Raw genomic sequence first — 23386 nt, forward strand, 5'->3', positions numbered from 1 at the left:
AAGTTCACAAAGTCCAATTGGGTGCTTCCCTATAATGTGGAAAGTCCTGTACAGGTTATTGTATCGTAGTCTTTTCTATTTTCTCCCCTATTTCTCTCAATCTATTTTGAATTGCATGTAGCTGTCTTCCTCTTATCTCCTGATCTCAGTGCTGCTGCTACTCTTTATTGATTTTCTTTCATGCAACACCCATTCCTTCTGATTTTGAAATTTTAATTGTGGTGTCTATGTTTTCTTTTTTAACAGCTTGTTTGGCTAGTTCGTCCACTCTCTCATTACCCATAATGCCTATGTGCGCAGGAACCCACGAGTGTGACCACAGTGCCTTGTTTTATTACTCGTCAGTGAAAATTAAATCATTACTCTGACACATTTTTTAAATAACTAAAATGTTTAGTCCACCTAATGTACATAAAGACAAGTCAACAACATATCGTAAAGCTTCCATACAAGAAAGTATAATTTATGGGTAGTTTACTGGTTTGGTGTTCAAGAATTTTCTTGTTTTAGCAGCTCAGATAAACACTGAGTTGCTCTATAAAAACCTATAGAACCAACTGAGAAATTAGTTTAAAAGGTATAAAGGTCATCTTCTATTCTTGTGCTAGCCTAAAAATATATTATCTGTCGTGATTCCACCACCCAAAAGTGATATTTATAGGCTACTGGATTCAAAGCTGGAGATAACTGTCACTGTCATCCTGGTCTTTCCAGTGTATGTTTTAGCTTCATGTGTTCCAGTGCCATTCCTCATGTGTTTCAGTACCATTCTTCAGATGAAAGAGGCAGTAGAGTGCAGCTGACCAATTAGTTATCTTTAACAAAATGTTCAGGGAGCCAAATGGGCTTTAAGGTGATCAAGGCCTGTTTCACAAAGTTTACTGATACATTTTGTAAGTTTGTGGGTAGATGGAACAAGTCAAAATAACATCTTGACAGAACGTGTGTGTGAAGAATTGTGAAACTCTTGCGAGATTTGTACGCTAACCTTAACTTTAACCCAACCCTAACCCTAACATTAAGCCTAACCCTAACCGCACTCAAGAGAGTTCATCCCTCTGGCTGATCCTATCTATCATTTACCAAAAATAAAAAGATAATTGGCAACTATCTTTCTAATCGAATTATTGTTTTATTTATTTGCCAAAAGAAAAAAAGCTGACTGCAGCTTCTCAAATGTGAGGTTTCTAAAATTTTCCGTATTCCATTGGATAGTTAACTGAATATCTTTGGTTTTTGGACTCAGACAAAACAAGAGATTTGAAGACGTCACCTTGGGGTCTGAGAAATTAAATTACAACATTCATTTTTTTCACTATTTTCTGACATTTTACAGACAATGAGATTAATCCATTAATCAAAAAAAATATTTGGCAGATTAATCAATAATGAAACTAATCGGTAGTTTCAAATACTTTAATTTTGAAGGCAGATTCATTTCTCCTTTTCTTGTTTCTGCTGTCTCTCGGTCACTTGACGTTTACTGAGAAATCAACCAAACGTCCCGCCCGATCTTCATGGTTGCTATGGTAGACAGCTTTAAGTCCCGCCCTATAAAAATCTGTCCCACCCCTTGACCCAAATTAGGCTGTACGTGATTGGCTGGCGCGTATGTCGTTTCCTAGCTACAGTGAATTTATTGGATGAGCGTAATGCCTGTCAAAAAATCTAACCTCAACGGACTTCCTGCTTTTGTTGTGTTAGGTTGTCGTTACTGTCATGCACCTAACTGACATGTTTTTCCATCAACTCTGACAACAAGACAACTTCGTCCGTGCGCTTGCATTTCTCACCGAGAAATTGAGCGTTGAACATACCGGCGGAGTCGATGTCCAAAGACAGCCGTCACGATGGACGGCGGCGCGGCGCTGGGCAGCACCGTCTCGGCCCGAGAGTCAGCCAAGGCGGGGACGGGAGGGAGAGGTCCGGTAGCAACAGCTCCGGCTCCTCGCATGGAGGAGGCAAAAGCAAGAATGCATCCATAAGCGCTTTAAAGGTACGTGACGACTTAGTAGCTCGTTGCTTATATCTGAAATACAACACATTATGGGGATAAACATATTGAAATGCCGATGCACTCCCAGCTAGCTAAGTGACTGGATTATTAAGGCTGTTTCTGGCTCATAGCTACAACAGTAAAGCAGCATTTTTGGTCACCTTACCTTCGGTGGGTGTGATGTTTCAGCTCAGCAGGCCTTCTCAGTCCCTGAAGTTCCTGCAGAATCTTTTGTTAAACTCATCCACTCATGCATTTTTACCAAATGATGATAAAAGGCCTTAGTTGTTAGAAGATGCTTGTGGCTTATGGGGTTTATATATATGTTGTCATTTTATCAATAAAGTAAGAATGTGACAACAAGAGGAATGTTTCTAAAGTAAATTCCTATTTGTCCCAACTTCTTGGAAGTTTGTACCATTTGTAGGCAGTCTAACCATGTGGGCTTGTGTGTGTTTTGTCCTCCAGCAGCATATGAATCATCCAATGCTGAGTCCAATCAGATCCAGAGCATCACTCAGCTGTGTGGCTAATGCATGGCCGGGCATGCGTTAGTTAGTTAGCACACACTGTCCCTTAGCCTGCAGCTACACTCTCATCACTTCCAGCACCAGGATAGGGGGGCAGAGCGGTAGGCCTGCAGTGTGCACATGACTGCACAGTGTTGTGGCAGAAGGAGAGTGAGAGATGAGAAACAGAGAGAGAGAGAGAGAGAGAGGGCTCTGATGCAGAGCAGGGAGAGAAGCTGTAAATATAGGAAGCTGCATGCAGTGGGGAGCAGAGCAGTGTGGTAGGCAGATAGATAGACAGCAGCAGGCAGCGAGTTGGGCCCGAGAAGTGGCTGCTAACTCAGCAGAGTGCTGAGGGCTCAGGCTAGATTACAGACAGAGTTACAGGCAGAATAGTCAATGTGAAAAGCAGGACTGCCGGGCTACTATGCACTTGTCTCTCAATCGCCACTGGGAGAGGAGTTGACACAGCTGGGGAAGTTGCTATGACAGTGTGGACTACACAGTAGGAGTCTATTTTGGTCCTGCTGTCAGATGACGATGTCACCTTGTACAACTGGCACTGCTGGTGAGGGGGAACAGGTTTCCTGAAGTGGGCTGCAAAAGTATGTCAGGGGTGGATAAGGACGAGGAACCTGCTTACAGACTGTACTTCTATTCTGTATGTATCCTCTAATCTTTTGCTTTTCTCTGTGTCTCTCCTAACGAACTAGATCTCACCCACTGTGTTGCCACTCGCATCTGTGGCAACACAAACTTGCCAAAAGGAAAACCTTACCGTGCACTTGCCCCTTACTCAGCACAGTCTAGAAAGTAATCTCTCTTTCTGGTGCATGGGGAAGGTTTGCCTGCCCAGAGAACATAGTGAAAGTTGCGTTCCACAATGTGTTGTTTTTTTCCTAGTTCAGCAGGGGAGACAGGTTGTTTGCAGCTGATTAGGTGGATCAAGGGAATGTTGCTGTAAGCCTTTTTTTTGCCTCAGGCTGCTACACACAATTAGCCATCAGTTGTGAGTAGGTAAGGTATTCTCACAACACTCATCTGTCATCTGCTGGCTTCCAAACCCAGGAGACACAGAGTAAATATTTATAGTGATGAGAGATGGTGCGTTGATGTTGACCTAACTCGCTAGTTCTTGCTCATTTTCGCAGGGTCTGAGTTGTTTGATGTTCTTTTTTCTCTTTGTAGTTCTTTCCTACTTGGGAGAATAAGGCGCAGTCCACTCGACATATAAAAAAATTTTGCTCACCAAAAGTAGGTCAGCTGGGTATCTCCCTTAGGGACATTAAATAGTATCAGACCAATACACTGCCTGCATGCTGTTTCTGCATATGTGACGCCCAGTGAGCCATGTTAATATTATTCTATTAGCCTCGAATAGTCTGAAAAAATGATTACGTGACATGTGTACACAAACCCAGGCCTAATTGCTGTTCCTGCATTGCCTCGGATAAAACACAAAATGTATTCCTCTTGTTTTTGCTTGCAAATGCGGTAGACACATAAATTGGCTGTAGCTTTCTTGTCTGAATAGTGGTGCTAGTGAGAGACAGCCAGGAAAAGAGAGAACGGTTTGTTCCATGACTCATTTGCTATTAAGAGGAGAACTGGCTCTCAATTTTTCTGTTGGTTTCAGGTAACCATGTATTTTTAAGTCTGAAACCACATCTTATAGTTGTCTGACCAAAATAGCCAAGTTTGGTTTGGATTTTAGTCAACGGTAGATTAAATAATTTATGAATAGCACAGAGATGGTACAAGCTCTTCGTCAAGGAGAGGGAACACAGTGAGTAGAAGATCCAGTATGATAAGCCTCCAGGTATTCTATCAGCTTCTGTGTTTTGTAACCATGTTGCCACAAGTCACAATATTTAGTCAGTTTTTTGTCAGTGCACTGCAAAATTTAGGTGTTGTTATTCCTCACAGGATGTTAAGCAGATTTGTGCTTTCCATAAATACGCAAGCCCTTCGACCTAACTGTGATGTGACAGAGCGTTTGTGTGGGAGATGGGGATACAGAGAGATTTTTGATGGCGTGCTTCATTACAGGGCTTCTTAATGTCCCATAGGTAAAAGATGTGATGTATGACTTCCCACTGCATTTGTTTTGGTTCACAGTATCTGCTTCACTCGAGGTTACAGTCAAGTTCACTGATGCATATTCAATGTGTAGGTCAACCATGATGCATGCTGGGCACAAAGCGGGTTAGAGCTTCTGCCTCTAGTTGTTTTCTTGTCAGAGTCTGTGCCAGTAGACCTCTTACATACACTTAACGCTAAATATTGCGGCTTCAATCGCAGCTCACAACCGCACACCGGGGATGGAACAAATAATTTAAACAGTTTTTGTGATGAGTTTTGTGGTATGATGTGTTCTTTTTTCATGGAATGGAAGGGGTAATTTTTAATAGCAATTAGGTACTTTTGGGTAATTTTGAGTTTTCTGTTGAACTTGTTTTGAACAGAAAAGGTTTGAGTTACTATGAGGCATAAGATAGATATATCCTTTTACTACGGACAGTGGACAATCCTGCTTTTTGTGGCATTTATGGTTGAATAATGCATGTCAAAGGGACTACAGATGTGTTACACTGTTTTGATGTCAGGTGCTGTTTAAGATTTCTTGAATTAAATTAAAATTCACAATGATGTGAGTTATACAACAATTATTTGCTATTTTGGGTCTTTAATAGCACACTGTATTACTGTACACTGGACTTTACTGCTGTACTAGATCACTCTATGAGTTGTATTTAAATTGAGGTAACCATAGCAACAATACTCACGCTTCAGGCTGTTACCAGTCATCTCACCAGCAAAACTATTATAATGATGTGTTGAAGGATAAAGCTGGCAATGTCCTATATTTTTGTTACTGTCAACAAATGAAAAGACCAAAACTAACAATGTCTTAGTCTGCTTGTCATTGGTTTCCGACTTCTCCACCCTATCTGTGGCAGGGTAGGGGAAAGAATTAAAGTATATATTTAACTTTGATTTTTAAAAAACTGTAAAAGTACAGTACCAGTCAAAAGTTTGGACACACTTTCCCATTCACTTGAATGAGAAAGTGTGTCCAAACGTTTGACTGGTGCTGTAAGTAATTTCCTAGAAGAAGTTAAGGAAGTTAATTTTTAGAAAACAGGAGTAAATTGAGAATTTATTGTGAACTGTTTTCATCTTCAAATTTGGTGCACTAATGAGTACTTACTGCACCAAGACAATGTATGTGGGATCGGTTCAAAAATTAACTACAGCTCCTTAATACGGAGGTCTATGGCACAGTGAAATAAGCTACTGTATATCAGGCTTTCACTACACATGGAGTTCTTATTTGTAGGATTAATTCATTGTTGGTTTTGATCTTTTCATTGGATTTGTTGACAGTAACAATAATACAAAATAGCATCAGACCTACCAAGTTTGAAAATGAATTTTAAATACCCTCTTTTAGTAAATGCCCCTCAGCTTTGTGTCCATTATTTGCCCCCACTGATGTGAAGACACTTCTCAGTGAATGTAGAGACACTTTGTGTTTGTTTTTTGCAAGATATCAAGTTCCTCAGACTGACCTGATGTGATACAATCCTTGTTTTGGGTTGCACATCAGATTTAAAGTCTCCTCATTAGTCACATCTGTAGTATTTGTAACACATATCATGCCATACTGCTTTACACCATCTTGCATTGTGTTGAATCTTCATCTCTCCTGCAGGCATCTTTTCAGCGCTCCAACAGCCATGACAAAGTGCGGAAGATAGTTGCTGAAGAGGGCCGTGCTGCTCGAAATCTGATTGCCTGGAGTGTCCCTCTAGAGAACAAAGAGGAGGAAGGTTGGTGGCTTGCACACAGAACAACAAAAACATTCTGGGCATGCTAATGTGCTCTAACTCTGCTTTGCAGCATGTACATTGCATTATTATTGCCACACGTGCTATGGGTTCATATCAATATTAGTCAAGTCAAATTTATTTACATTACAAACCAAAGTGCTTTATAGAAAAATGAAAAAATACAGTTGAAGAATTCAAACCAAACAAAATAAATATAAGTAAATTGTTCATAGACAACATTAACTGTTTTAATATGCTATAAAAATTATGGCGGACTCAAAAGCATTACCTGATAAATAAATATTTATTGTTGTACTGTGGCAGAAGTTAGTGTTGCGTGTTTGTCATGAATTTGGGCCATGGGAAGATGCTTATCTGGAGCATTACAGAGACCATCTTTGGCAGTGTTATGTAATACACAGTCTGTGATGATGCCCAATGTAGACAGTGCTGTCATCTGTAATACAATCTGGAGCACAATACTAATCTTTCATCTCACGGCTAGTCTGATAAATCTCTAATGAGAACTGAGGATCACTAAAAGAGGTTTATGCATGATACTTGGTCATCCTTTATGGGATATTGATATTAAAGTTTGAGTTGTGGAATCCACTCTGCTTATGTGATCTAGGTATTTAGTCAGTATGATATTGTGATCAACCTGTTAAAGTAAGTTGTTTACATTCAACTTGTCTTTATAGTTTTCTGTATAACATGGCATTGTTCCTCATTATTTAGGCTTTATAGTGCAGATGGCTCCTCTCGGGTCAGCCCTCTTAGAAACCCCACCACCACCACCACAGCCTCCCACACTCCCACACACTTTCTCACTTTCACTTTGCCCCTCCCTTCTTTTTGGGTCATTTCAGTAGTTTTATTTTAAGGCTTCTTTGCTGCTCTTTAGTTTAAAGCGTGAATGCCAGAAATCTTCCAATTGCCATATTCCAGTTTAAGGTCTCATGTAGGTTGATCTATTTACATGTATCTTCTGCAACTGGATAGTCAATCATTGTTATTGCACATTTCTGACATCTGAATTCATCAGCAATAGGGGTAATACTTGTCAAAGATTATCAGAAGAATGTTGATTGTTAACTTGAAGCCCAGCTTATTAACTCTGTTTATTTCATCAGTTAGTGTACTTTATGTAAGGTTGTTTTTTTTCTCCTCTCCACATAGCAAAGTCCAAAAGCAACTCCAGTGGCAGTTCCAGGGCTCAGAGGATCAATTCTGGGCAACAAAGGAATAAGAAACAGGTTGGTATATCATCTGCTTCCACTAGAGGGCACCATACACTAAGCTAACACTTGTTTTTTCCTTTTGCCTCATACTTCATTTAAATCCTCTAAAGCAAACTCACCCCAAATGGATCTGTGATTTTAATGCAACTTGCTGTTTTTGCATCGTGTGAGTTAGTCTTGGAAAAACTGAGCTCACAAAAGAACAGTACTGCAATTGCAGTGTGTGCAGTGCCTGAATATTCCTTTGCTGCACAGAACCAAATACAGTCCTAAGTCAGATCTCTGAACTTTTCACATTTTAAGTCCATATCTTTATATCCGTTACCTGGTTTTGTAGCTGGATGAGGTTGCAAAATTGGCAAAAAAAGACTTGTTTATTGCAACAAGCTACACAGAGAATATGATGAGGTTGGCCATTATGACTGTGACAGCATCGACTGGGCCACTAAATTATTGAATTAGCTACTTTCTGGAATTCCCCAAATATACTGATATTTCTTATTTTAATATTTAATACTTTGTAGCACATTCTGGTATAAACCCACTGCAGTAATTCTTGGCGTCAATATTGCAAGAAAGGGTTAAAATCTAAATTGTACTATGTTAGCTATACATGCATGGTTGGTAATATAAGGTATAGGATAGCTGCACCCCCTGTCCAAACCAACAGCAAAAAGTGCAGTTGCTGCTATATATATAAACAACTAGAGACTTACACGACACTGTAATATGCTTGGCATTGTCACACTTGGTCCATGCTCTGTCTCCACAGAATGCTGGTGTGGAAAGTAAAGGCACAGCTAGTGCCTTGTTGGACAAGGCGACTGAGAAGAGCCCCACCAAAGCAAGACAGCCCCGCAAGGTGGACCTGCGAGCACGCTACTGGGCGTTCCTCTTCGACAACCTGCGTCGGGCAGTGGACGAGATTTACGTCACTTGTGAATCGGATCAGAGTGTCGTAGAATGCAAGGTTAGTCTGCTTTTAAGGAGAGAAAACTAATTCAGTAAACAACCCCAGCAGAAATGCAGAGTCTAGTTTCAGTGGGCTCATAATCTGTACTGAAAAACAGGATTTTCTTCTCAGTGGAGACTGAAGGTGTTAGGATTTATGAACACTAGAGGGAGACATTGAGATCCTAACAAAATTTCTCCCTCACAGCTCACATTCCTTTTGATTTCTGCTTTATGTCAGAGGGGCTCTCTGAAGGCTTGCTGGTGAGAGAATTATCACAGGACTCTCATGGGCCTGGCAGACTGGACTGAATATTGATGACAGAGTGTCAACAATATTGTGTGTGTGTGTTGTGTTGGTCATCAAGCATTTGCTGAAATGGGGTTTGGCCATTTCTGTCCCCTCTTTCTACATCTTTAGTGGTGGTTTTTGCAAAGGGCATAACATTAACAGCATGTCTGACATGGGTCTCTGTTTTGTGGAATTGTGTGTTTTTGTTTTGGTGCAGCCTTTGAGTGGACACGTTGTGATGTTGCCCAAGGGCATACTGGCATGTCCTGTGTTGTATTGATTCTCCTGCCATGCTGCATTATGCTGAGCTTGGTTCTGGTGACGGTCTGCGGTCAGTACCGTTGCCCAGTTCCCTGCGGTGTGGTCGGCTTGCTGTCAGTGCCACAGCCCAGCTCCCTGTGGTGTGATCACGATGTTGTCAGCTGGCCTGTGTCAGACATCTGGCTGCTAGGTGTTTTTTTTTTTTTTTTTTTTTTTTTTCTCCCCTTTTTCATACCGCTGTATCTCTCTACACTCTAATGCTGTCTAATGGCCATGGAGCTGGTTGCTGTTCATAATCCCCATCCCACCCAGTTTGGGCTTAATGGACACTGATAGATGATGGAGTAATCTGGTAGGGGAAGCAGAGTGCTCTGATAGCCCCCAGCCACAATCCCCCAGTGTAGCTGTTGGCAATCTGCATTGTGTGCTCTCACACAAACGGCTCACTATTTTCCACATAAAAACTTATGGACATAAACGCAGCCATTGTCAGGAAGTGATTTCACTGCTAAAGCTATGCTACTGTAATGCTTTATGTAATTTTGAAAGATAACCTTATTGCCGCCCCTAATAGAACATGTTTTCCCGCTCAAAGGGAAATTGTTCACCCAGCAGAATGATTCATGTATGCTTATTGATAACGCCCCCACCTCTTTAACCCACAGCCCCCAGATCTAATTAGTTCCTATCAACTGTTAATTTATCCCATCCCTGATTTATTAGACATATCACCTAGAGCAGCAGGAAAGAAAGGTACTGAGTGTTTCTGTTTGCTTGGAGTCGGTTGAGGTTGGACAATTCTTTTTAAATCATATCAAACAGGCTATTCTAGTCTTAAATGACTTAAAATAAAACAATCAAAACTGAATTATTAACTTGAGGTCAGTGACTTTAACAAAGGCTGTACCTGTGCATCCTTGTTTCTATGTATGGACCACAAGCTTTTACTGCCCATTCTTCTTTATGGCAGTGCATCTGGAAGGTTAAACATTTTGTCATTCCTCATGAAATGTTATGTGAGGGTTGTATTTAGGTAAGTGTGCCTGTTAACATGCTGAAAGCCACTTTATGGTGCCTTCACTCACTGTTGGTTTATCTGTCAGAGGAGCAGCAAACCTCTCTCCATCTCGGCCTTCATTACCAAATGAACGCTGGGCCATGGCGGTGGTCCTTGCCTGTTAACCAGCTCTAATCAGCAGACCTGCTGCTGGACACATCTTTCACTGGCCTGACTTGTCTATTAACTAAAAGCACTGTGAAGCTTTACTCTCAATTACCACTCCCTTCACGCTCCCCATCAATCAGTTGTGTCCGTTTCATTAGAGCTCTGGGAAAAAGCTCCACACAGCCCACCGCCTCTGGATAACCAACACTTTGAGTCAGTCCAAGTGCAGATAATAGACACTTGCTTTTAGGAACTTGCCTTCTCTGTTCTTTGTCAAACTTTTCAATTGAGTGTTTCCCTTTGCACATGAACATGCGTGGGCTTAAGATCCCTGATTTCACTTTTGTTTTTAAAAGCACTTGAATGGCAGATTTGGGCTCTCGACTAGCATTTAAAATTGCTGTTATTGGTTTCAGTTAAAAAAAAAAAAAAAGTGCATGTCTGTCCTTTTTTAGCATTTCACATATGTTTTTCTGTTGTCTAATGATCCCAGAAAGATTTAATATCACAAACAGGCCCAAAGTAGAAAAGACTACAATGCAACACTTTATGCTTACATTATCCGATGGATATAAAATTATCAATGCAAAGTCTTTGAAAACATGGTTACATTGAGGTCAAGTTTTGCTTTATAGTATGGATGTTTCAGTGCTTCTTTTTTCAGACACTGTTATGGAAACAGTCTCGGTATTTTCTGGGTTTATGAAACTGAATGTATGTATTTTTATATTTTTGCATTTTTGTTGTGCAATGAATATTCTCAAGTGAGATGCATGCAATAGATTTAGCTTTTTCTTTCTTTATTTGACTCCATCCCCATCCTGTCTTTTCGTAATTGCTTTCTTTAGGAAGTGTTGATGATGTTGGACAACTATGTACGGGATTTCAAAGCTCTCATAGATTGGATCCAGCTTCAAGAGAAGTTGGAGAAAACAGATGCCCAGAACAGGTGATCCTCAGTTTCTCTTCCTCACTGCCTCTCTTTGTCTCTCACTCTCTTTCGCTTGCGCATTTTCAATTGCTCCCCGAGGTGAAATGGAAGTGCCAGTGTCTGGTCCCTGGCTTTGAGTCACAAACAGAATGGATCAATAGCCTTGGCTTTAATTCAAAGAGATCCATGAGTTTATTGGCTTCTCTTTAACACAGTGACCACGGCAACCGTAAATTGACTAAGAAATGAAATTCCCAGTGCTGCCTCCCAATTTGTTCATTTAAAGCTTACTGTTAATCAATAAGACAACCTGAAACTTTCACATGCCTCATTTATTGCATAAATCGCTGCAAGTAAATCAGCTATTCAACTGATCTACCAAAAGAATGAGCCGAGCCTGTGTGTGTGGTTGGCAACTAGAAACCGCATTTAGTGTTAGTTTAAAAAAAATGTTCACCACTTTCACATTATTTTTCAGGCCTACCTCTTTAGCCTGGGAGGTACGTAAGATGTCTCCGGGACGTCATGTAATGCCCAGCCCCTCGGCGGACAGAATGGTTCCTTCTCCAGGTGCACGTCGCACCCTCAACTTTGGGTAAGCTCTGTTTTACTGTCATTGTTTCTAGTTGTGCACTAAGGCCTGTCAGCTACCCCCATTTTGTTTTTTTTCATCACCATGATTCAGTTTTAAAGATCAACACAAACTTGTATTTGATTAAAGTAGTATCATAAGGCATCTTGTTGTTAACCAGTCAATATTTGAAATTATGCACTATGCCTATTTTTGAAAGGGGAAAATGCAGACTGTTATCTAGCAGTCGAGCCATTGATTGCTGATAGTGAAGCATTTGTTTAATGCAATTTGTTGAGTCTCTCACTCTTTGGCCATACAATCAGTGGAAGGTGTAGATGAAAGTGTCAGTTAAAGACTGCTGAAGCATTGGTTCAATATGGGCAGTGCTCTGTAATCGGATGCTGCAGGAAATGGATATTGATCATGATGGAGGCCTGTTGCCCAATACAGTCCCATGCTATCTCCGAGCAGAGAGTGCTTAGGTTAAGATAGGCGCTGTCTTCAGATGGCTAAAGTGTCTTGGACAGGCAGAACGATAGGAACTGCTCAGTGACATGTAATGGTGTAATAAAACTAAATATCCAACTGTGCCTGCTGACGGCAAAGGAGTCGCTAAAGGTGCTCATTTGTTTGCTCTCATGCATGATGTGTGTGTCTTATCCAGTGGTCCACCACCTGCACTGGCTGCAGCCCGGCTCTCCCACACAGGCCCCAGCTGGGCAGACCGAGTGAAGTGCACTCAATCGGCCCCTAGCTCCAGTCAACTGACTACTTCTCCAGTAGAAAAACCAAGTAAGAAATCTCCCCCCTGAACAGACTGTATTCTTAAGAGAATTCATGTTCTTTCACACATCGAGAGCACAGTAGGACATCATGTTTTCCTTGATTGAAACTCATGTGTTTTCCAGGTAAAAAGGATGCCGAGGGCTGGGAGACTGTCCAGCGAGGACGTACTGCCAAGCCTCGTTCTGCTGCCATAGTTGCCAAGGTCAGTCCTGTCTTGGCTCACGTCACACCAAAACAGGACCGTGCCAAGGATAACCAGTCACAGCTGCCACCACAGGAAGAGCAACAGCTCCGTCCTCAGTGTCCCCCGGACAAGGACACAACCCAGGTGGACACTGAGCAGCAAGTCCCTGCGGAGCCTCAGCCCCTAGAGGAAGTTGGACAACTAGACAGCGGGAACATGATGGAGGTACTGAGGTTCAGTTCCTTGTGACGTCTTTCTCCCAGAGCATTCCCTGGATATCAATTATTCACAAGGAGCAGAGTAACACTAGACCATTTTATCAGCCACATTGTTTTTGTTTTGGGCTCCATGATATTCATAGACAGACTATCCAGACAGGCATATCAGCTTTAAGGCGATTGATTGTAACTCTGACATTTCAGAGGCAGAAAACCCATTTTCACTTTCATGAAATAAATACTCTGTCAATGCCTCTGGACACACTTGGTAAGAGTGTGTTATAGCCATCAGTTATTTTGAAATACAAATCTGTATTTCCAATGTATCTGCTTATTTTGATCATAATTGAATGGTTAGGGCATGTCAGTACCAGCTTCCCTGCATGATTTGTGTTTTTCAGCTGTGTGTTGAGTTTTTTGACCGGTTTGACTTTTTTGTTATTGCTCTCATGAATTGCTTGAAATATGCATGTCTTTTAATTGCATTTGCGTGTGTCTGTGTGTGACTGTCGGTGCAGCCCCCAGCAGAGAGTGTACAAGACTCGGGGCAGTGTGTCGACGCACCCTGTGAAGACGCGCCTCCCCCCATAGCAGCTATTACCCCTTCCCCAGCCCCAGAGCCCACCCCATCCCCAGCCACAATCCCACCAACAGACATTACCATATCAGTCCCAGTCCCTGCCCTGGCCCTCTCCACATCCCCAGATCTACCCCAGACGGATGGGCTCAGTGCACTGTTGGCCTTGGGGGACAGTGGGGCTGAGGGGGGCGCGTCGCAGGGCATGGCCACATCTGCTCCAGGACAGGCTGAGACTCCCATGGCAGCGGTGAAACTGGAGAGTGTGCTGGACCCCACAGAGCTTTCTACTGTGAGTGCTGAGAGATGGAGGATTTGAAGGAGGGGAGGGCTGGAGGGGGGGCCCAGGATCCCCAAGGGTGCTTCACCGCCTAAACAAAGTCAATCTTAAGAAACCTCCAGACCAAATGTGCCGGCAAGGCTGCATAGCTCTGTGTAGTGTTGTTATAGCACCATTCACTGTGAAGAATAGCTGTGAGTAGATGGCTTTTATACCCCAGCAAGTGCTCTCAGGGTGTTACCCAAAAATAATCTCTTACCTTCTTTTAGTTATTTTGGCTTCTTTAAAGAAAAAAAAAAAAAAAAATCCAGTTTGTATTCAACCCAGGATCAGATCTTTGTCTTGCCTACCTCAGGTGTTGTCATTATTATTAACACTATGGAGTGTTTATAGTATACGCCATAGTGTTTCATACACTTAATCAAGTGAGATACTGATTTTTTTCTAATTCTAATCTGCACTGAAGGTTATTTAGTTTAAAATGTATCACCAATCTAGTTTTCTAATCTGTTCTTGGCCAGGCTACATTCAGATCCAGTACTCTTTAGCCTTCCTTTACATGCCTCATGTAAGAGTCACCTACTATAACTACACTGTTGAGAAGACTCTCCCTTATTCACCTCTATAAGGTGACATAGAGCAGTGGCTTGCCATGAGTAATCTGTGACTTGTTGCCATATTATTGCCATGTCAGGGACACATATAAAATATAAACCACTAAAATACTTAAAATGTTGAAGTAGGCTGCCAACTGGAAGTTGCCTCTTTCCACCATCTCTTCATCCTCACAGTAAATGTGCCCTGCATGACTCTTGAATGCTTCCTCACTTGTGATTATTGTGATGATTGTGTGGTACAAACTGTGATTAGGTTGGTATGGTGTTCCCTTCAATCTTTGAATCACACACCCATGCATAAATCAGATCCATGTAAAATCTGATCCTTTATAGCTATATTATCATAGGTGCTATACATTGATTGTTTTTCATTCAATTTCATTCAGAAATATTTTCCACATTTCCTCTCCATGAAGTATTTACACTCAGTGGCCAGAAAAATAGAAACAGCTGCACTGTTCTAGTGGTGGTGCTTCAAATATACTGTCAACCAAATTTATATTAGAGAGGGGTAAAATATTAGAAACATCTCTTTGACACAGTATCATCAACAAGAAGTTTCACAATGCTATTATTATTATTACTACAGGACTGTTGTAGTGGGTTTCTGTTTTTCTGGTCACTCGGTTCGTTTGAACAACACAACATTTATGATATGTGAAATGCTGTGTGTGTGAGGTGGTATCTGTGCCATGTGTTCAGCCCCAGTCCATGGCAGAGGTCTTGGCCAAGAAAGAGGAGCTGGCCGACCGACTTGAGAAGGCCAATGAGGAGGCGATTGCTAGTGCCATCGCAGAAGAAGAGCAGCTGACCAGAGAGATTCAAGCTGAGAACAACGACCTGGAGACTGACAATGAAAGTGACTTCTCTGTAAGATAAATCATGCACCTTTTCTCTGCCAGCAAGTTATAGTTTGTGTTTAGATGTTTATTGTAAGTTCACATATTAAAAAAAAAAAAACAAAATTTTTTACTACAGGCTAGCATGGGCAATGGAGGATGTGGAGTCAATATGGATTGGAGTGACATGCTGGCAGATTATGACGGTATGGAGGTCCACATCTAAATGAAAACTGAAGTCTCATTCTTTTTCATATATCAAAAAATGTATTGAAGTCCATATATTGTCTTTGCCTATCTTCCTGTAGCTCGGGAGCCATGGCGTCAGAGTACCTCATGGGGGGACATGGTAGAAGAGGAACCTGCCAGACCTCCTGGACATGGGATCCACATGCATGAAAAATTGTCCTCACCGTCACGCAAAAGGTGCAACTTTTTTTTTAAAATGCAGTAGTTGATTGAATCTATGCTGAATTGTACCCATTCAGCACAACCAGCTTCTCTATGTGTTAAGTGCCTTGATGAACAACACCTCAATCTACTCATTTGCAGCCCCTTATCCTATTATGACAAGGATTTAACCCGGCAGCCCGATAGTCAAAGGCCCACTTATTGTATCTGACCTTCTCTTAGCTTAGCTTACCACCCAGATCGTCTAAACAGGCCCTAGAGCCTATCAGAGTTCCCGGCTGCCTTGCGCATTGTTGATAAAGAAACAGAGAGATGAATGATCTGTTTCCATATTTTTGACAGAACCATTGCAGAGTCAAAGAAGAAACATGAGGAGAAACAGCTGAAGGCACAGCAGCTTAGGGACAAACTCCGGGAGGAAAAGACACTCAAACTGCAGAAGCTTTTGGAGAGGGTGAGTAAGCCATGCTGAGCTGACAGAAAGCACCCTAAAGAAACTCCATGCAAGCAAAGCCCAGACTGGCTCACAACGAGAGATTCTGTCAGCACACTGCCTGATAGAATCACCAAATATTATAACCTCCCTCCAGTCGCATCCAGGCCAGCTGGCCGCAGACAGTCGTGAGAGAGACCCCAGGCCAAAATCAGCAGCCTTTTATGAAGTTTGTTTTTGTTCTCCAGACCATGGCGAGATGAGTGAGTCCTAGAATAAATCAGGATTAACCACATAAATACATGAAGTGGTGTATATTCACGTTAATCCCCACGTGGACGCACTGGAGGAGGGTAGCAACTGATAGATCATGAATCCATTGTCTGTGCTGTTTTGAATAAAATACTACTACTACTGCTACTACTACTACTAATATACGTTTTTTCTTTTTTTCTTTTCTTTTTTTTTTTTTTACATTTCCATCACTCCTGCTGCTCTCACTTCACTGTCTGCAGGAGAAAGAGGTGAGGAAATGGAAGGAGGAGTTGTTGGAGCAACGTCGGAGGATGATGGAAGAAAAGCTGTTACATGCAGAGTTAAAGCGAGAGCTGCAGCTCCAGGCGATTGTGAAGAAGGCCCAAGAAGAGGAGGCCAAGGTAGGGGAGGAACTCTCTTTTTTTAAAGGATGTAACCATATGCTTGTGACAGCTGAGGAATTTTCCGAATTAAGTGGCATTTGGAGCCAAACTTTTTTTTTTTTTTTTTTATTAAAGTGTTACATGATGTTCATACATAAACAGTGTCTCTAAAAAAAGGAGTGTGGAGATCTGTTCCAATGTTTATTTTAAACACATTTCAAAGGTTACAATATTTAGGCTAGAGACGACCAAACCAACATGCCCCCAAACCGTTGTGTATGGATATGCATCAATATTTATATACATAATATACTCCTTGTTTGAATATACAGTATAAATATATATCTTAATGTATAATTGTATGTCTGTACAGGTGAATGAAATCGCATTCATCAATACTCTGGAAGCCCAAAACAAGAGGCACGACGCCCTGGCTAAGTTAAATGAGTACGAGCAACGCCTCAACGAGCTGCAAGAGGACAGACAGAGGAGACAGGAGGAGAAGCAGGCCAGAGATGAGGCTGTGCAGGTGCTACAAAAACCAACGCTTAATCATTTCCTGCCTCTATGCTTCACATTTAATTTGTCTATAGGTTACTGTCACACATAAGCGCTTGTCTTATCCCTTTTTTTTTTTTTTTTCCCCCCTCCTCTCAAAGGAACGTAAGCGTGTCTTGGAAGCAGAGCGTCAGGCACGGGTGGAGGAGCTGCTCATGCGAAGGAAGGAACAGGAGGCTCGCATTGAACAGCAGAGGCAGGAAAAAGAGAAGGCCAGGGAGGATGCAGCACGGGAAAGGGCCAGGTTTGTTGTCCCTAATCCTTTCAGTATGAGAGTATATATACACACTGCTGGCTGCATCATCTCTCCTTTTATTCAAACAGTCACTCTGATAAATGAGAGACTTGTATTTAGATGTACTTTTGTTTCTCACTGCTTTTGTATGTCTTATCTGAAGAGACCGAGAGGAGCGTCTGGCTGCTCTTAGTGCTGCTCAACAGGAGGCCATGGAGGAGCTGCAGAAGAAAATCCAAATGAAAGTAAGTTTTAAACCGTGCCACTTTGCTCCTCCAACAAACACCATCTCCGTTTCCCATATGACCCCTGGTATCCGTTTTTTTTTTTTTTTTTTTTTTTTTCTCCATAGCATGATGAGAGCAGCCGTAGGCATATGGAGCAAATCGAGCAGAGGAAGGAGAAGGCTGCTGAGCTCAGCAGTGGCCGACATGCTAACACAGACTATGCCCCCAAACTGACACCATATGAACGCAAGAAACAGTGCTCTCTGTGCGGCGTTGTGGTATGTATATTTCATCTGATCAGTCTCAGGGCTTATTTGAAAGATAAGATACTACCCATTCTGGTCATTTTCCAAAGAGCTCAAATTGACCCCTAACTAGAAGTTCACTCCTTGTTTAATTATCTTACTCTTCTGAGTTAATGTGTTTGGTACACATGGACATAAGGAAATGAAAAAGCCTCACTTGAGCAACTTTGCTTTGTTATTTGGCAGGCTGTATACATAAGACTGCTGATAACAAGGTGATTCAGAGGATTTTTGGAAGAGGGCACATTTTAAATGAGGATTTAACAGCATTGATTTAAACATGGACTCTTAAACAGAGATTCATGACCGGGTGTGATTATGCTTTTTCAAGTGTCAGGCAACAAATCCACAGGCAGACATATTTATCTGTGACGGACCGGCTACCACGGCAACAAGGGTGGGACACCTTGAGGATTCAAACCAGCATCAGATAAAGAGAGGGTTGAGGGTGAAAAGAGGGAATCTTGTTAAAATGTTTGATGACCTTGGCCAGCATCTGACACCAGGGATCATGAATGGGTCAGCAGCAGCAAGCACTTTATTTAATGACATTAAACACAAACCATCCAAAATGGGCTTGTTTCCAGAGATCAGAGAACAACGTTGTCTGATGTATACCTGCCTCTTGTTGTGGCCATTTCTCAGCCTTGCACTTCATTTAGACACCTACAATGAGTCCAGTGTTATCCCCAACTGGCAATACTTGACTTAATTGCATTATAGGGCAAGCAGATTAAGTAGACTGAAAGCGCATAGTAAGGCATTGTGAGAAATAATAAAATAACAATAACGAATATTAAACTCAGTATTAAAATCCCAGAGAATTATTGTCAATCAGTTCCATTACTCTGTTTTATTAGAAAAAAAGAATATACAATGAAATACAACCATAAATTTATGTCTGTATAGCCGAAGTTTAAATAATGTGACTTGTGTAATAAATCACATTTCTCAGCTTTTGCTTTTAACAGAGGTTCAGAGAAAGCTAGTCATGTCCTACCGAAAACCTTGTGTGGTATATTATTTCACCAGTGTCCCGTGGGGCTCTGTTGACCCTTCCCTGCCTCTGTCTCCATTGTGTCCTCAGCAGTGACCTCTGACCACAGTGTTTGTGTTTGTAGATCACCTCAGAGGTGCACCTGTTCAGCCACACCAAGGGCAAGAGGCACCAACAGGCGGTTCGAGACAGTAGCAGCATCCAGGGACGGGAGCTCTCCGATGAGGAAGTGGTGCGTATCACCCACACCCACTACCAAGAACAAACATCCACTCATCCTGTTAAAGAATACTGCCCAGGCGCTGCCTGTGTCCATGTAAAAAGACAAAAGGGGACACCGCGGTTGTCTTTTATGACGTGGTCATTATTATTGTTTATGCATCCCTGGCTTTGTGAGATTACAAATGGGCCTTGAAATGTACACAGTTAGGGTTCAACGCTTCAATGGAGGGGTGACATCACCCCCTTGTCTCCAGGCTATTTTTTTTGTCATGGAGCGCTTTCCATGGGAAGCCAGATCGTTAATGCAAGTTAACCTCTCAGGCTGCAATATGAGATTGGCTTTTCAGCAGTGCTCATTGTGAAGCTGACAACTGTTGGTGCTATACACAGCACCTTTGGCCCCAGCAGCTACTTCATTCAAAGCTTTTTTTTTTTTTTTCAATGGGGAATAATTGATACCCCCCTCCGTCTCTTCCTCTAAATGATTTCCTTTCTAAATGCAGGTCTTTTTTTTTCTGTTTGACAGCATGACAAACAAGGCAACAGAGAGAAGCACTTCAACAATATAGCACATACTATATGGGCACTACTTCATATACATTGTTTCCCTGTCTGTATGATATATTCTTGTCAATAACCATATTATTAAGGCTTTACTGTCCCGCTTTGCATCATGCGGTCAATACTAATCAGTCAAAGTTGCTGAACTCCAAATAATGCTTCTTGTCCTAACCTGTGTCTGGCTAATTTTAAATGTTGTACTTGACAGGGTATATTATTATTGGATTATACTTATTAGTTACTGCAGTAACTGTGACAGATAATATATAGACGTCCAGAAATACTTTTTTTCATAAAATGTGGAAGCTAATGAAGCTATCCAGTAGGGAAATGTCTAAAGACTTTGTTTAGATAGACTTTAGATGGCCCCTCATTATTTATATCAAAGCTCATTTTGGTGTCCACTATTTCATTCATACCACTGCCAACTATTTTCCGGACTGCAGCTCCATAATTCTTCCTGCAATGAAAGGATTTTTAATTAAAATGAAGATGGTTGGCTCAACTGTGCAGAGGTCACACCATAGTTTTTCAGTGGAAGCGGACGACAAATGCCCTGTACCTTCATATTTAGTCATTTTCTCTCATTCTGAGGAAAACTCATGAATTAAATTGAAAATACAATGATTATCAACAGGCCAGGATCAATGAGAAAGCATGAGATTGTAATCACTCTTTTTACTCACCATCTGTCCAGGTTTAATATGATAATGACTTTATTTATTGATCACCTTTAGACACAGCAGCTCAAAAACACTGGTAGCTTCTTAGTTAGAAGACTCTCTCTGCTTGGCAGGCACAGCCAGTAGAGGGATCACTGGGCTGCGAAGGGTATCAGAGCTGACCTCCCAAAGGCACTGAATAGTCCTAAAGGTCTTATTGTTGACACTGCTCTGATAGCCACAAATTGAGAACCCTGATGAAATATCCAGAGTGCCAGCTGAAGCGAACCTCTCCCTCCCCTCGCTGTTTTGAAATCTAGTTATAGCAAAGAAGTTGCTGTTCAAAGAGAGATCCAAAGAATAGTTTCGGTTAAATTTTGGTGTCAGATTTTTTTTTTTTTGTCTTTGTATGACTTGTCCCTCCTGAAATGTCACTGATAGGATGTAGTTCAATACAAAAATGTCATATGAACCACTGTAGTGTAGTCCAGTGTAGTATCATATCTCATCTAGTAGCCAACATGAAATACAGCTGTTTGTTTCACACCAAATGGAAAGCCAACCTCACAGGCCTTTTGTATGTGACAAAAGAGGCACGGGATGAACATATCCCATAGAATCTGTATTTGTGTAGGCTGCCTTTTTAGATCTGTGATAGGTGTGTTTGTGTCAGAGAAAGGGAGCGATGTTTAGAGCAGTATCATATTACTCTCACCAGAGGCAATCTGTGGCATTGTGCGGTAGCAATGCCCTTAGGCCAGCGTCTATGCTGCTTTGTTACAATGGTTCAGTGGTAGACACCTGTCTGTCATCAAGTCTGATCGTCTCTAACACTGCAAGTCTATAGAACTGCCTCTGAGTTTAGCCTCTTAGCAACTGGAAATGGAATATAATCATAGTGTATATATATATTTGCCAAAGGAGCTATGTCTGTGTCAGCATTTCACTGTATTTGACAGGTTAATATTTCACCTACCTTTTTATGTTACCAGTGTGATTTTACAAAGGATGTTTTGGATGCGTTACTGAAACACTTCCATTAAAGTGAGTGGCTAGTGCATACTGGATAGCCTCTCAGAGAGATTACTGAACAGCTGCTTTCCAAGCGAGGAACAGCTAAGGTCATGAGTCATGACTGACCTGTAGTATCAGAGAGTAGAGGGCAGAGGTGTGTGCATACAAATACAGACACACACCCCCTTCCTAGGAAACATAATACCCTTTTCAGTACTCTTTTCATTTCCAGTTAGTTATCATTATCCATCTTTCCCTTTTATTTTATTCTTAAAGCTTAAAGGATAGATCCATAGTTTTTCCAAGTCTGTCTTAAAACAACAGAAAAAATGTGAACCCAACCTTTAAATGATTCTTAATCTCTCCAAGTGAGTGTACACCTTATTCATACATGAACTGCTTTCACATATTGGTCAACATTAAGTCAAAAACAGTAAAGAAACCATTTTATATTCATTCAGTTTTCAGCACTTATTCATTCTTGCACACTTTAGCCCTAGTGTCCTAGTGACACCTGTATTTTCTGCGACTCTCAGTGAAAACCCCTATTCAGGTAGCAGGTGCACTGACATCACTTGTGACCAAAGGGTATGGCGTCCCACAGGCAGGTTTAGTTTGACTGCTGAATGGAAACCCTTTATCTGTGAGGCCATCCTATCCTCTGGGGTGCTGGATGACAGCATAATTGGGTAATTGGTTTCTTGCACATGCATCATGTTGTTCAAATTGGGTTACATTCCCCTGTCTCCTGGTGGAAATATCGGAATCATCTGACAGGGCCAGACAGGAAGCAACACCTCCAGCCCTTTAGCACATCTGTGGGCGAGTGGCTTCAAAAGACTGTAGCTTATAGGAGGTAATTACACGATACAATAGTGTTATTGAGAGGTGTAGATCTACATGTCACACTATATATTCAGTGCCCTATCATAAGTTTATAACTTCTACTTACAGACATTTAACTCGGATTATATTTGCTGTTCTGTTTTCGTAGTATTTCACTGCTGTGTAACCTAACCTCACTGAGAAAAAGGCAACACTTCTTAATGAGATAAATAATAACATTGTACAATAGAAACGACTCTTCCTTGGAATATAGTCTTACTTTTGGCATTTGCCATCTCCTGTTTTCCGTACTATATTTGTATCGTGGTGGAAGAATTATTCTGATTTTTTTCTTAGGTAAAAATAATAATACCTGACTATAACAACAATACATTGTTGTTATAGTCAGGTATAACAACAACAAGTACAAGTTTTGCATTCAAAATTTTACTGAAGCAAAAGTACAAACCTATCATCAGCCAAATGCTGTGTATCCCAAGTAGTTTCATCTATAACAAAACATCTTATTTTATAATCTGATTACATGTTTTTAATGTAAAAGCTTAATTCACAGATCAACTGTGGGATAAAAAGTACAATATTTCCCTCTGAAATGTAGTTGAGTAGAAGTACTCGGAGAAACTGGAAATACTCTGTTCTTACAGTGATTAAGTAAATGCACTGGATGTATTTACTTTCCACTGATGTGTGTTGTTTTAGCACCAAAAAACAGAGACACAGTTGTTTCCAGAGCTTGTTATAACCGATTTGTGTTAGCAATGTTTTTGATTTATTGATTGTGTCTACTTTAGGAGCATCTTTCCTTGAAGAAATACATTGTGGATATTGTGACGGACAGCTCTGTTTCTTCTGAGAGCGTGAAGGATGGGGAAGAGAGGCAGAAGGCACGGAAGAAGGCAAAGAAGCTCCGCGCCAGGATGAACTCCAGGTCACTTGTCCATTTTCTCCCTCTTTCTGTCAGACAGTCTGCCTCTTTCCATCTCTCCCTCTCCATCCTCTCAGAGTCAGAGGCAGAGAGGACAA

General features: G+C 41.4%; 1 protein-coding gene across 3 annotated transcripts in view; it reads left to right on the top strand.

Moving 5' to 3' along the window:
- The first annotated feature begins 1670 nt into the window (after positions 1-1670).
- The window catches only part of scaper (S-phase cyclin A-associated protein in the ER), a 58374-nt gene continuing 36658 nt past the window's right edge, over positions 1671-23386 (top strand). Inside the window, exons 1-20 of one of the 3 annotated variants that reach the window (XM_044356334.1) lie at positions 1671-1996; positions 6221-6338; positions 7518-7594; positions 8352-8549; positions 11097-11197; positions 11658-11774; positions 12418-12545; positions 12662-12948; positions 13460-13810; positions 15118-15285; positions 15394-15460; positions 15563-15680; positions 16008-16119; positions 16614-16754; positions 17110-17265; positions 17396-17538; positions 17693-17774; positions 17882-18034; positions 19183-19290; positions 23155-23291. In XM_044356334.1, coding sequence (XP_044212269.1) covers positions 1829-1996; positions 6221-6338; positions 7518-7594; positions 8352-8549; positions 11097-11197; positions 11658-11774; positions 12418-12545; positions 12662-12948; positions 13460-13810; positions 15118-15285; positions 15394-15460; positions 15563-15680; positions 16008-16119; positions 16614-16754; positions 17110-17265; positions 17396-17538; positions 17693-17774; positions 17882-18034; positions 19183-19290; positions 23155-23291 — 2930 coding nt within the window. In that variant the 5' untranslated portion in view covers positions 1671-1828. Of the gene's footprint in view, positions 1997-2693; positions 3167-6220; positions 6339-7517; positions 7595-8351; positions 8550-11096; positions 11198-11657; positions 11775-12417; positions 12546-12661; positions 12949-13459; positions 13811-15117; positions 15286-15393; positions 15461-15562; positions 15681-16007; positions 16120-16613; positions 16755-17109; positions 17266-17395; positions 17539-17692; positions 17775-17881; positions 18035-19182; positions 19291-23154; positions 23292-23386 lie in introns of those variants that run through there. The other 2 variants (XM_044356335.1, XM_044356336.1) reach the window with 2 other exon arrangements.

This window comes from Thunnus albacares, chromosome 7, assembly GCF_914725855.1.
Source record: "Thunnus albacares chromosome 7, fThuAlb1.1, whole genome shotgun sequence".
Lineage (NCBI taxonomy): Eukaryota > Metazoa > Chordata > Actinopteri > Scombriformes > Scombridae > Thunnus > Thunnus albacares.